At 54.7% G+C, this 13,713-nt stretch overlaps 1 protein-coding gene across 1 annotated transcript; it reads right to left on the bottom strand.

The window, feature by feature from the left end:
• Nucleotides 1–623: 623 nt before the first annotated feature.
• LOC122546910 (POU domain, class 2, transcription factor 2-like) lies at nucleotides 624–12,396 on the bottom strand (the record flags this gene model as incomplete). Its single annotated transcript, XM_043685522.1, has 3 exons — nucleotides 624–808; nucleotides 1,302–1,443; nucleotides 12,211–12,396. Coding segments are annotated over 3 exons (513 nt in total), but the record flags the coding sequence as incomplete, so codon positions are not given.
• Between the last annotated feature and the right edge of the window lie 1,317 nt (nucleotides 12,397–13,713).

The raw sequence follows: 13,713 nt of genomic DNA, 5'->3' as shown, positions 1-13,713 counted from the left end.
CCCTGTGTCTCACACACACACACACACCATCCCGAGCTGGTGTACAGGTATTCCCTGTGTCTCACACACACACACACACCATCCCGAGCTGGTGTACAGGTATTCCCTGTGTTTCACACACACACACACACCGTCCCGAACTGGTGTACAGGTATTCCCTGTGTCTCACACACACACACACACCATCCCGCGCTGGTGTACAGGTATTCCCTGTGTCTCACACACACACACACACCATCCCGCGCTGGTGTACAGGTATTCCCTGTGTCTCACACACACACACACACCATCCCGCGCTGGTGTACAGGTATTCCCTGTGTTTCACACACACACACACACCGTCCCGAACTGGTGTACAGGTATTCCCTGTGTCTCACACACACACACACACCATCCCGCGCTGGTGTACAGGTATTCCCTGTGTTTCACACACACACACACACCGTCCCGAACTGGTGTACAGGTATTCCCTGTGTCTCACACACACACACACACCATCCCGCGCTGGTGTACAGGTATTCCCTGTGTCACACACACACACACACACCGTCCCGAGCTGGTGTACAGGTAACCCCTGTGTCTCACACACACACACACACCATCCCGAGCTGGTGTACAGGTACCCCCTGTGTCTCGGTGGGGTTTTGGTCAATGCTTACAGCGAGGAAGCTTTTCTCTAAGGCCACGCGGACATTTGTCTCGATGCTCGTTCGCTTCTTCCTCTTGCGTCCTCCCATCCCCTCGATGCCAATGGGTGGGCTGCTCATCGCGTTCGGACTTGGCAGGGTGGCGTCTGCAGACAGGTTTTCTGAAAAGGTACCGACACAAGCTGAAGAAAGGGTCGATCACCGAAACCCAGCCCCTCACCACCAGAGCCAGGCTCCCAAAGGCCCACAGGTCTCCCGGCGGCAACATGGGGGGCAGTGGTTGAGTTTTTTTCATGCCTGCTCCTTGTGAGGTGCCAGGTTCACAACCCACCACAGCCAACGATGGGATATGAATTCAATGAGGAACCTGGAATTAAGTGTCTAATGATGACCAGGAATTTACTGTCAGCCGGGAAAACCCAGGTGGTTCACTGATGTCCGGCACAAAGGAATTTCCCATCATTACCAGGCGTACATGTGACTCCAGACCAACCGCACTGTGGTTGACTTCTAACTGCCCTCAGGCCAACTATAGATGGACAATAAATACTGTCCCAGCCAAAGATGGCCCTGCCCCCCCCCCCCCCATCCCAATGAATAAATCGAACCGCGGCCCAGTCAGAGTGGCCCTGTTGTGGGTGAGAGGTCACATACCTGCATCATTCAGCCATTTCTCCAGCAGTGGCTTGAGTTTGCACATGTTCTTAAAGCTCAGGTTCAGCGCTTCAAAACGGGAGATGGTCGTCTGACTGAAATCGTTCCCATACAGCTTCCCCATGGCCAGGCCAACGTCTCCCTGCAGAGATATTACAGGCTGTTACAGTCAGAGTCCCCATTACAGCCTGAGGGACAGTCCCCATTACAGTACAGCCCGAGGGACAGTCCCCATTACAGCACGGTCCGAGGGACAGTCCGCATTACACTACAGCCCGAGGGACAGTCCCCATTACAGTACAGCCCGAGGGACAGTCCCCATTACAGCACAACCTGAGGGACAGTCCCCATTACAGTACAGACTGAGGGACAGTGCTCATTACAGTACAGACTGAGGGACAGTTCCCATTACAGCACTTTCTGAGGGACAATCCTCATCACAGCACGGCCTGAGGGACAATACCCATTACAGCACAGCCCGAGGGACAGTCCCCATTACAGCACGGTCCGAGGGACAGTCCCCATTATAGCAAGGCCCAAGGGACTGTCCCCATTACAGTACGGCCCGAGGGACACACCCCATTACAGTACGGCCCGAGGTACAGTCCCCATTATAGCATGGCCCGAGGGACAGTCTGCATTACAGTACAGCCCAAGGGACAGTCCCCATTACAGCACAACCTGAGGGACAGTCCCCATCACAGCACGGCCCGAAGGACAGACCCCATTACTGCACGGCCCAAGGGACAGTCCCCATTACAGCACGGCCCGAGTGACAGTCCCCATTACAGTACAATTCGAGGGACAGTCCCCATCACAGCACAGCCTGAGGGACAGTCCCCATTACAGCATGGCCCAAGGGACAGTCCCCATTACAGCACGGCCTGAGGGACAGCCCTCATTACAGCACGGCCCAAGGGACAGTCCCCATTACAGCACGGCCCGAGTGACAGTCCTCATTACAGCATGGCCTGAGGGACAGTCCTCATTACAGCACGGCCCGAAGGACAGACCCCATTACTGCACGGCCCAAGGGACAGTCCCCATTACAGCACGGCCCGAGTGACAGTCCCCATTACAGTACAATTCGAGGGACAGTCCCCATCACAGCATGGCCTGAGGCACACACCCCATTACAGCACAGCCTGAGGGTCAGTTCCCATTACAGCACAATCCGAGGGTCAGTCCCCATTACAGCACGGCCCGAGGAACAGTCCCCATTACAGCACGGCCCGAGGAACAGTCCCCATTTACAGTACAGCCTGAACGACAGCACCCATTACAGCCCAAGGGACATCCACATTACAGCATGGCCAGAGGGACAGTCCCCATTACAGCACGTCCTGAGGGACAGTCCCCATTACAGCACAACCTGAGGGAAAGTCCTCATTACAGTACAACCCAAGGGACAGTTGCCATTACAGCACAATCTGAGGGACAGTCCCCATCACTGCATGGCCTGAGGGACAGTCCCCATTACAGCATGGCCCGAGGGACAGTCCCCATTAGAGCATGGCCTGAGGGACAGTCCCCATTACTGCACGGCGTGAGGGACAGTCCTCATTATCGCACAGCCTGAGGGACCGTCCCCATTACAGCACGGCCTGAGGGGCAGTCCCCATTACAAGACAGCCTGAGGGATAGACACCATTACAGCACATCCCGAAGAGAGTCCCCATTACAGCACGGCCTAAGGAACAGTCCCCATTACAGCACAACCAATGGGACCGTCCCATTAGAGGACAGCCTGAGGGATATACCCCATTACAGCACATTGTGAGGAACTGCCCCCATTACAGCACGGACTTAGGGACAGCCCCCATTACAGGACAGTCTGAGGGACAGCACGGCACGAGGGACAGTCCACATCACAGCATGGTCTGAGCGACAGTCCCCATTACAGCACGTCCCGAGGGACATTCCCCATTACGCATGGCCTGATGAACAGTCCACATTACAGCACAGCCTGAGGGACAGTCCACATTACAGCACGGCCAAAGGGACAGTCCCCATGACAGCACAGCCCCATTACAGCACAGTCTGAGGGACAGTCCCCATTACAGCACAAACTGAGGGACAGTTCTCATTACAGTACAGACCGAGGGACAGTCCCCATTACAGCATGGCCTAAGGGACAGGTACCATCACAGCACGGCCTGAGGAACAGTCCCCATCACAACACGGCCTGAGGGACAGTCCCCATTACCGCACGGCCTGAGGGACAGTCCCCATTACGGCACAGCCTGAGGGACAGTCCCCATTTCGGCACGGCCTGAGGGACAGTCCCCATTACAGCACAGCCTGAGGGACAGTCCCCATCACAGCGCAGCCTGAGGGACAGTCCCCAATAGAGGACAGCCTGAGAGACAGTCCCCATTACAGCACGGCTCAAGGGACAGACCCCATCTCAGCACGGCCTGAGGGACAGTCCCCATTACTGCACGGCCTGAGGGACAGTCCACATTACAGCACGGCCCAAGGGACAGTCCACATTACAGCACGGCCTGAGGGACAGTCCCCATTACAGCACGGCCCGAGGGACAGTCCCCATTACAGCACGGCCCGAGGGACAGTCCCCATCACAGCAAGGCCCAAGGGACAGTCCCCATTACAGTACGGCCCGAGGGACAGTCCCCATTATAGAACAACCTGAGGTACAGTCCCCATTACAGGACAGCCCGAGGGACAGTCCTTATTACAGCACGGTCCGAAGGACAGACCCCATTACTGCACGGCCTGAGGTACACACCCCATTACAGCATGGCCTGAGGTACACAACCCATTGCAGCGTGGCCTGAGGGACAAACCCATTAACAGTACAGCCCGAGTGACAGTCCCCATTACACCACGCCCTGAGGGACTGTCCCCATTACAGCATGGCCCGAAGGACACAGCCCATCACAGCACGGCCTGAGGGACAGTCCCCATTACAGAATGGCCTGAGGGACAGTCCCCATTACAGCATGGCCTGAGGGACAGTCCCCATTACTGCACAGCCTGAGGGACCGTCCCCATTACACCACGGACTGAGGGACAGCCCCCATTACAGTACAGCCTGAGGGACAGCCCCAATTACACCACAGCCTGAGGGACATTCCCCATTACAGCATGGTCTAAGGGACAGTCCTCATTACAGTACGTCCGAGGAATAGACCCCATTACTGCACAGCCTGAGGGACAGTCCCCATTACACCATGGACTGAGGGACAGTCCCCCTTACAGTACAGCCTGAGGGACCGTCCCCATTACAGCACGCCCTGAGGGACAGTCCCGATTACAACACGGCCCGAGGGACAGTCCCCATCACAGTACAGCCTGAGGGACAGTCCCCATTACACCATGGCCCGAGGGACAGTCCCCATTACTGCATGGCCTGAGGGACAGCCCCCATTACAACATGGCCCGAGGGAAAGTCCCCATCACAGCACGGTCTGAGGGACAGTCACCATTACAGGACGGCCTGAAGGACAGTCCCCATTACTGCACGGCCCGAGAGACGGTCCCCATTACTGCACAGACTGAGGGACAGTCCCCTTTACTGCATGGCCCGAGGGACAGTCCCCATCACTGCACGGCCTGAGAGACAGTCCCCATTACAGTACAGCCTGAGGGACAGCCCCCATTACAGCACGCCCTGAGGGACAGTCCCCATTACAGCACAGCCTGAGGGACAGTGCCCATCACAGCACGGCCTGAGAGACACTCCCTATTACACCATGGCCTGAGGGACAGTCCCCATTACAGTACAATCTGAGGGACAGTCCTCATTACTGCATGGCCTGAGGGACAGACCCCATCACAGCACGGCCTGAGGGACAATCCTCATTACAGCACGGCCTGAGGGACAGTCCCCATTACTGCACAATCTGAGGGACAGTCCCCATCACAGCACGGCCCGAGGGACTGTTCCCATTACAGAACGGCCTGAGGGACAGTCCGCATTACTGCACAGACTGAGGGACAGTCCCATTTACAGCACAGCCTGAGAGACAGCACCCATTTCAGCCCAAGGGACATCCACATTACAGCACGGCCAGAGGGACAGTTGCCATTTCAGCACAGCCTGAGGGACAGTCCCCATTACAGCACGGCCTAAGAGACAGTCCCCATTACAGCATGGCCTGAGGGACACACCCCATTACAGCACAGCCTGAGGGACAGTCCCCATGTCAGCACATCCTGAGGGACAGTTCCCATTACAGTACAGTCCGAGGGACAGTCCCTATGACAGCACAACCTGAGGGACAGACCCCATTACAGTACAGCCCGAGGGACAGTTCCCATTACAGTACAACCTGAGGGACAGTCCTCATTACAGTACAGACAGAGGGACAGTTCCCATTACAGCACAATCTGAGGGACAGTCCCCATCACAGCAAAGCCCGAGGGACAATCCCCAGCCCCCATTACAGGACAGCCCAACAGACAGTCCCCATCACAGCATGGCCTGAGGGACAGTCCACATTACAGGCCGAGGGACAGTCACCATTACAGTATGGTCCATGGCACTGTACCCATTACAGTAAGGCCTGAGGAAGTGTCCCCATTACAACACAGCCCAAGGGACAGTCCCCATTACAACACAGCCCAAGGGACATCCACATTACAGCACGGCCAGAGGGACAGTCCCCATTACAGCACAGCCTGAGGGACAGTTCCCATTACAGAACGGCCCTAGGGATAGTCCCCACTACAGCACAGCATGCGGGACAGTCCCATTTACAGCACAGCCTGAGGGACAGCACCCATTACAGCCCAAGGGACATCCACATTACAGCACGGCCTGAGGGACAGTCCCCATGACAGCACAGCCTGAGGGACAGTTCCCATTACAGTACAGCCCGAGGGACAGTCCCCATTACAGCATGGTCCAAGGGACAGTCCCCGTTACAGCACAACCTGAGGGACAGACCCCATTACTGCACGGTCTGAGGGACAGTCCCCATTACACCACGCCCTGAGGGACTGTCCCCATTACATCACGGCCTGAAGGACAGTCCCCATCACAGCACGGCCTGAGGGACAGTCCCCATTACAGAATGGCCTGAGGGACAGTCCCCATTACAGCTTGGCCTGAGGGACAGTCCCCATTACTGCACAGCCTGAGGCACCATCCCCATTACACCACGGACTGAGGGACAGCCCCCATTACAGTACAGCCTGAGGGACAGCCCCAATTACACCACAGCCTGAGGGACATTCCCCATTACAGCATGGTCTAAGGGACAGTCCTCATTACAGTACGTCCGAGGAATAGACCCCATTACTGCACAGCCTGAGGGACCGTCCCCATTACACCACGGACTGAGGGACAGCCCCCATTACAGTACAGCCTGAGGGACAGCCCCAATTACACCACAGCCTGAGGGACATTCCCCATTACAGCATGGTCTAAGGGACAGTCCTCATTACAGTACGTCCGAGGAATAGACCCCATTACAGCACAGCCTGAGGGACAGTCCCCATTACACCATGGCCCGAGGGACAGTCCCCATTACTGCATGGCCTGAGGGACAGCCCCCATTACAACACGGCCCGAGGGAAAGTCCCCATCACAGCACGGCCTGAGGGACAGTCACCATTACAGGACGGCCTGAAGGACAGTCCCCATTACTGCACGGCCCGAGAGACGGTCCCCATTACTGCACAGACTGAGGGACAGTCCCCTTTACTGCACGGCCCAAGGGACAGTCCCCATCACTGCACGGCCTGAGGGACAGTCCCCATTACTGTACAGCCTGAGGGACAGCCCCCATTACAGCACAGCCTGAGGGACAGTGCCCATTACAGTACAACCTGAGGGACAGTCCCCATTACAGTACAGCCTGAGGGACAGTGCCCATCACAGCGCAGCCTGAGGGACAGTCCCCATTACAGTACAACCTGAGGGACAGTCCTCATTACTGCATGGCCTGAGGGACAGACCCCATCACAGTACGGCCTGAGGGACAATCCTCATTACAGCACGGCCTGAGGGACAGTCCCCATCACTGCACCGCCTGAGGGACAGTCCCCATTACTGCACAGCCTGAGGGACAGTCCCCATTACACCACGGCCTGAGGGACAGTCCCCATTACAGTACAACCTGAGGGACAGTCCCCATTACTGCATGGCCTGAGGGACAGACCCCATCACAGCATGGCCTGAGGGACAATCCTCATTACAGCACGGCCTGAGGGACAGTCCCCATTACAGCATGGCCTGAGGGACAGTCCCCATCACAGCACGCCCTGAGGGACAGTCCCCATTACAGCACGCCCTGAGGGACAGTCCCCATTACACCCCGGCCTGAGGGGCAGCCCCCATTACAGCACGGTCTGAGGGACAATCCTCATTACAGCACAGCCTGAGGGACAGTCCCCATTACAGCACGGCCTGAGGGGCAGCCCCCATTACTGCACAGACTGAGGGACAGTCCCCATTACAGCGTGGCCTGAGAGACAGCCCCCATTACAGCACGGCCTGAGGGACAGCCACCATCACTGCACGGCCTGAGGGACAGTCCCCATTATTGCACGGCCCGAGGGACAGTCCCCATTACAGCACGGCCCGAGGGACAGTCCCCATTACTGCAGGGCCTGAGGGACCGTCCCCATTACAACACGGCCTGAGGGACAGCCACCATTACAACACAGCCTGAGGGACAGTCCCCATTACAGCGTGGCCTGAGAGACAGCCCCCATTACAGCACGGCCTGAGGGACAGCCACCATCACTGCACGGCCTGAGGGACAGTCCCCATTATTGCACGGCCCGAGGGACAGTCCCCATTACAGCACGGCCTGAGGGACAGTCCTCATTACAGCACGGCCTGAGGGACAGTCCCCATTACTGCAGGGCCTGAGGGACCGTCGCCATTACACCACGGCCTGAGAGACAGCCCCCATTACATCACAGCCTGAGGGACAGTCCCCATTACAGCACGGCCTGAGGGACAGTCCCCATTACAGCACGGCCTGAGGGACAGTCCTCATTACAGCACGGCCTGTGAGACAGCTCCCATCACTGCAGGGCCTGAGGGACCGTCCCCATTACACCACGGCCTGAGAGACAGCCCCCATTACAGCACGGCCTGAGGGACAGCAACCATCACTGCACGGCCTGAGGGACAGTCCCCATTATTGCACGGCCCGAGGGACAGTCCCCATTACTGCAGGGCCTGAGGGACCGTCCCCATTACACCACGGCCTGTGAGACAGCTCCCATCACTGCACGGCCTGAGGGACAGTCCCCATTACAACACAGCCTGAGGGACAGTCCCCATCACAGCATGGCCTGAGGGACAGTCCTCATTACAACACAGCCTGAGGGACAGTCCCCATCACAGCATGGCCTGAGGGACAGTCCCCATCACTGCACGGCCTGAGGGACAGTCCCCATTACACCACGGCCCGAGGGACAGTCCCCATTACTGCACGGCCTGAGGGACAGCCCCCATTACAGCACAGCCTGAGGGACAGCACGGCCCGAGGGACAGTCCCCATTAAAGGACAGTGTAAGGAACCACCCCATTACAGCACAGCCCAAGGGACACACCCCCTTACACGACAGACCAAGGCACTGTCCCCATTACAGCACAAAGGGACAGTCCCCATTACAGCACAGCCCAAGCAACAGTTCCCATTACAGGACAGCCCGAGGGACAGTCCACATTACAGCATGGTCCGCAGGATGGTCCCCATTACCGCCCAAGGGGCAGACCCCATTACAGCCCGAGGGGCAGACCCCAGTACAGCCCGAAGGACAGTGTCATTACAGCATAACCTGAGGGACAGTCCCCATTATTGCACACCCTGAGGGACCGTCCTCATTACAACACGGCCCAAGGGACAGACCCCATTACAGCCCAAGGGGCAGACCCCATTACAGCACAGTCAGCAGGATCTGGAATTCAGCTCTTGATGAAGCAGCTGATGATGGTTGGGCCTAGGACACTACCCTGAGGAACTCCTGCAGATATGTCTTGGAGCTGAGATGACTGATCTCCAACGACCACAACCATCTTCCTATGAGCTAGGTATGCCCATTGATTCCAGTTTTGCTCAGACTCCTCGATGCCACACTCAGTCGGATGCAGCCTTGATATCAAGGGCTGTCACTCTCACCTCCCCTCTGGAGTTCAGCTCTTTTGTCCATGTTTGAACCAAGGCTGTAATGACTTCAGGAGCTGAGTGGCCCTGGCGGAACCCAAACTGGGTGTCACTGAGCAGGTTATTGCTGACCTGGTGCTGTTTGATAGCACTGTTGGTGACACCTTCCATTACTTTAATAAAGATTGACAGTAGACCTTCGGGGCGGTGATTAGCTGGGTTGAATTTGTCCTGCTTTTTATGTGGAGGACATATTTGGGCAATTTTCCACATTGTGAGGTAGGTGCCAGTGTGCAGCTGTACTCGAACAGCTTGACTAGGAGAATGGCAAGTTCTGGAGCACAAGTCCTCACTACTATTGCCAGAATGTTGTTAGGGCTTGTAAGTTTTGAAGTGTCTCTGATTTTTTCTTAATAATCACGTGGAGCGAATCTAATTGATGAAAGACTGGTCCCTGTGATGCTGGGGAGCACTGAAGGAAGCCTGGATGCATCATCCACTCAGCACTGCTGGCTGAAGATTGTTGCGAAAGCTTCAGCCTTATCTTTGGCTGTGATATGCTGGGCTCTTCCATCATTGAGAATGGAGATATTGGTGGAGCCTTCTCCTCTAGTGACTTGTTTAATCGTCCACCACCATTCATGACTGGATGTGGCAGGACTGCAGTGCTTAGATCTGATCTGTTGGTTCTGAGATGGCTCAGCTTTGTCTGTCATTTACTGCTTACATTGTTTGGCGTGCAAGTAGTCCTCCTTAGTGGCTTCACCAGGTTGATACCTTATCTTCAGGTATGCCTGGTGCTGCTCCTGGCACGCCCTCCTCCATTCTCCATTGAACCAGGGCTGATCCCTTGAATTGATGGTAATGGTTGAGTCAGGGATAGGCTGTGCCCTCCGGTTACAGATTGTGCTGGAGTACAGTCCTGCTGCTGTTGAAGACTCACAGCACCTCATGGATGCCCAGTCTTGAGTTGTTAGATCTGTTCGAAGCCTCTCCCATTTAGAATGGTCATAGTACCACACAACACGATGGAGTTATCATTAATGTGAAGGCAGGACTTATCTCCACAAGGACAGTGCTGCGGTTGCTCTCAGGTGATCCTGTCCTGGACAGCTCCATCTGCAGCTGGCAGATTGGGAAGGATGAGGTCATGTCTGTTTTCCTGTCTCGCAGACCCAGTCGAGCAGTCACGTCCATGAGGGCCTGACCAGCTCAATCTGGCGTACTGCCACTGATGAGCTACTCTTGGTGAAATCCTCCAGCCAGACTCCAGTTAGCTTTTCCGTCAATTATCTGTTCCCAATGATAAACTGTCCTGAGTCTTCCTGTAACAGGCCCCCTGTTTGTATTAACCAAACATCATTTTTCCGCAACCACATCAAAGCTTTTCCGTTACATTTTTATGTACACTGCAGGATTGCAAATATCTGCGAGGTTTCATTTTTTTAATCAATTTCTTGGTTGTCCCTTGATTAAAAAGCATTCACTCAGACTGGCTGGGGAATGTTCAGTCCCACAAGTCAACTCCAGTAGAGTTGAAACTGGCTTTTTAAGCCCTGTCCTTGTGTACTCTTCACAGGAAACATGTGCCTGCGGTTTGGGACACTGTCAAGGAGTGATTTAACACTGAGCAAGGAGTCATGGAGTCATGCCAACATGGAAACAGCCTCTTTGGTCTAACCAATCCGTAATCCCAAACTAAACTAGTCCCACCCGTGTGCTCCTGGCCTATTCACGCACTTTTTCAAATTCAGAAAACTCTTATGGGTAAGGGGGGGATGAAGTGGCTTGCTTTTTCATCATCGAATCTCATGAGGATTCGTTTAAAAACGATCCCTTATCTCGTCATGTCTTTTTCCAAGGGTTTTCATCAAGGAGCATGTCTCAGACAAATAGGCAATTCAACCGGACAACGAGTCAATTCGTCAACAATTGCACAAAGTTTGAAATACTAACTCAATGTACAGTCGAGAGTCGAACAAACATAAAAATTCAAAAGGAAAACCGACTGATCAGTCTCCGAATCATTTGTTAAAAGTGGATTGTTGAATACTTTAGTTGTGTTAACAATTGCAGCTAAAGTCAGCTTCACGCTCTCTGGTTTTGCAGTGTGGTTAACAGTCTGCTGTTCTGAAGCTTAGTGACCATGACTGGATTCCAACATTCAGAGTCCTCCCAATGGCTTGCTTCCTGTAGTCTGGTTTTGCAGCACACAGAGTGAGAGAGAGAGAGACTACCTTCACTTGCAACCTGGGGTGACGAGGAGATAATTCTGTTCCGGTGGCCTGCACAGCAGACTGACAACCAACCCAGGCTAGTTTGCTCAAGAATGCTCTATCCCAGAAGGGTTAGAGTCATAGAGTCAGAGTGCTACAGCACGGAGACAGGTCCTTTGGTCCAAACTGGTCCATACTGACCGAAATGCCCATCCACACTCAGCCCTTTTCCCTGCCCTTGGCCCATATCTTTTGAATCCTTTCCTACCCAGGTATTTGTCCAATGCTTTTGTTAATGTACCCACCACAACCACTCCATTCCACATTTATACCACCCTCTCTGCAAAAAAACGTTGCCCCTCAGGTTCCCTTGTATTCTTTCCCTCTAACCTAACACTGATGCCCTCCAATGCTCAAGTCCCCAATCCTGAGAAAAAGACTGAGTGCATTCACTCTAGCCATGCCCCTCACAATCTCACACCGCTCCTTAAGGTGCTCCCCACCCACCCCCACCTCAGTCTCCTACGCTTGACAGAAGAAAGCCGGCGCTTGTCCAAGCTCCCTGGAAATCTCAGAGCACTGGGTCCAGGTGACATCACTGACCTGGGTAAACCCAAGCTTGATGCGCCGCTGCTTAAAGGTTCGAGCGAACTGTTCGAGCTCTTCCAGGTCACTTGGCTCCTCGGGATGTGACGGGGCCTCCACACCTTTGGTTGTTTGTGTCTGGGGGATACCCTGCAGATGGGGCTCGTGGGCGATGGACCCGGGGAGGCCTGGCCGAGTCACTGCCTGCAAAAAACATCAAATGGGGATTCCAGAAAATTAAACACGAGCACAGCGGAGGAGAAGGTAACTTAAGATTCACAAGAAGGAGAAAGTGAGGGGTGCAGCAGCTGGAGGTAAGAGCTGAAAATGTGTTGCTCGAAAAGCTCAGCAGGTCAGGCAGCATCCAAGGAGCAGGAGAATCGACGTTTCGGGCAAAAGCCCTTTTTCAGGAATAAGGAAGGACTCATGCCCAAAACGTCGATTCTCCTGCTCCTTGCATGCTGCCTGACCTGCTGCGCTTTTCCAGCAACACATTTTCAGCGAAGATTCACAACAAACCAGGAACACTTTTACTACATTCAGAACACTCAGTGTGCCTACAGACTAACACAGGGACTCAGTGTGAGTGCAGACTAACACAGGGACTCAGTGTGCCCACAGACTAACACAGGGACACAGTGTGCCTACAGACTAACACAGGGACTCAGTGTGAGTGCAGACTAACACAGGGACTCAGTGTGAGTGCAGACTAACACAGGGACTCAGTGTGAGTGCAGACTAACACAGGGACTCAGTGTGAGTGCAGACTAACACAGGGACTCAGTGTGCCTACAGACTAACACAGGGACTCAGTGTGCCTACAGACGAACACAGGGACTCAGTGTGAGTGCAGACTAACACAGGGACTCAGTGTGAGTGCAGACTAACACAGGGACACAGTGTGCCTGCAGACTAACACAGCGACTCAGTGTGAGTGCACACTAACACAGGGACTCTGTGTGAGTGCAGACGAACACAGGGACTCTGTGTGAGTGCAGACTAACACAGGGACTCAGTGTGCCTACAGACGAACACAGGGACTCAGTGTGAGTACAGACTAACACAGGGACTCTGTGTGAGTGCAGACTAACACAGGGACACAGTGTCCCTACAGACTAACAGAGGGACTCTGTGTGAGTACAGACTAACACAGGGACTCAGTGTGCCGACAGACGAACACAGGGACTCAGTGTGAGTACAGACTAACACAGGGACTCAGTGTGCCTACAGACGAACACAGGGACTCAGGGTGAGTGCAGACTAACACAGGGACTCAGTGTGAGTGCAGACTAACACAGGGACTCAGTGTGAGTACAGACTAACACAGGGACTCAGTGTGAGTGCAGACTAACACAGGGACTCAGTGTGAGTGCAGACTAACACAGGGACTCAGTGTGAGTACAGACTAACACAGGGACTCTGTGTGAGTGCAGACTAACACAGGGACTCAGTGTGCCTACAGACAAACACAGGGACTCTGTGTGAGTACAGACTAACACAGGGACACAGTGTGCCTACAGA

This window comes from Chiloscyllium plagiosum, unplaced genomic scaffold (genome assembly GCF_004010195.1).
Source record: "Chiloscyllium plagiosum isolate BGI_BamShark_2017 unplaced genomic scaffold, ASM401019v2 scaf_8979, whole genome shotgun sequence".
In the NCBI taxonomy this organism is placed as follows: Eukaryota; Metazoa; Chordata; class Chondrichthyes; order Orectolobiformes; family Hemiscylliidae; genus Chiloscyllium; species Chiloscyllium plagiosum.
The sequence above is the reverse complement of the archived record's forward strand: the minus strand, read 5'-3'. Positions and strand labels throughout refer to the sequence as shown.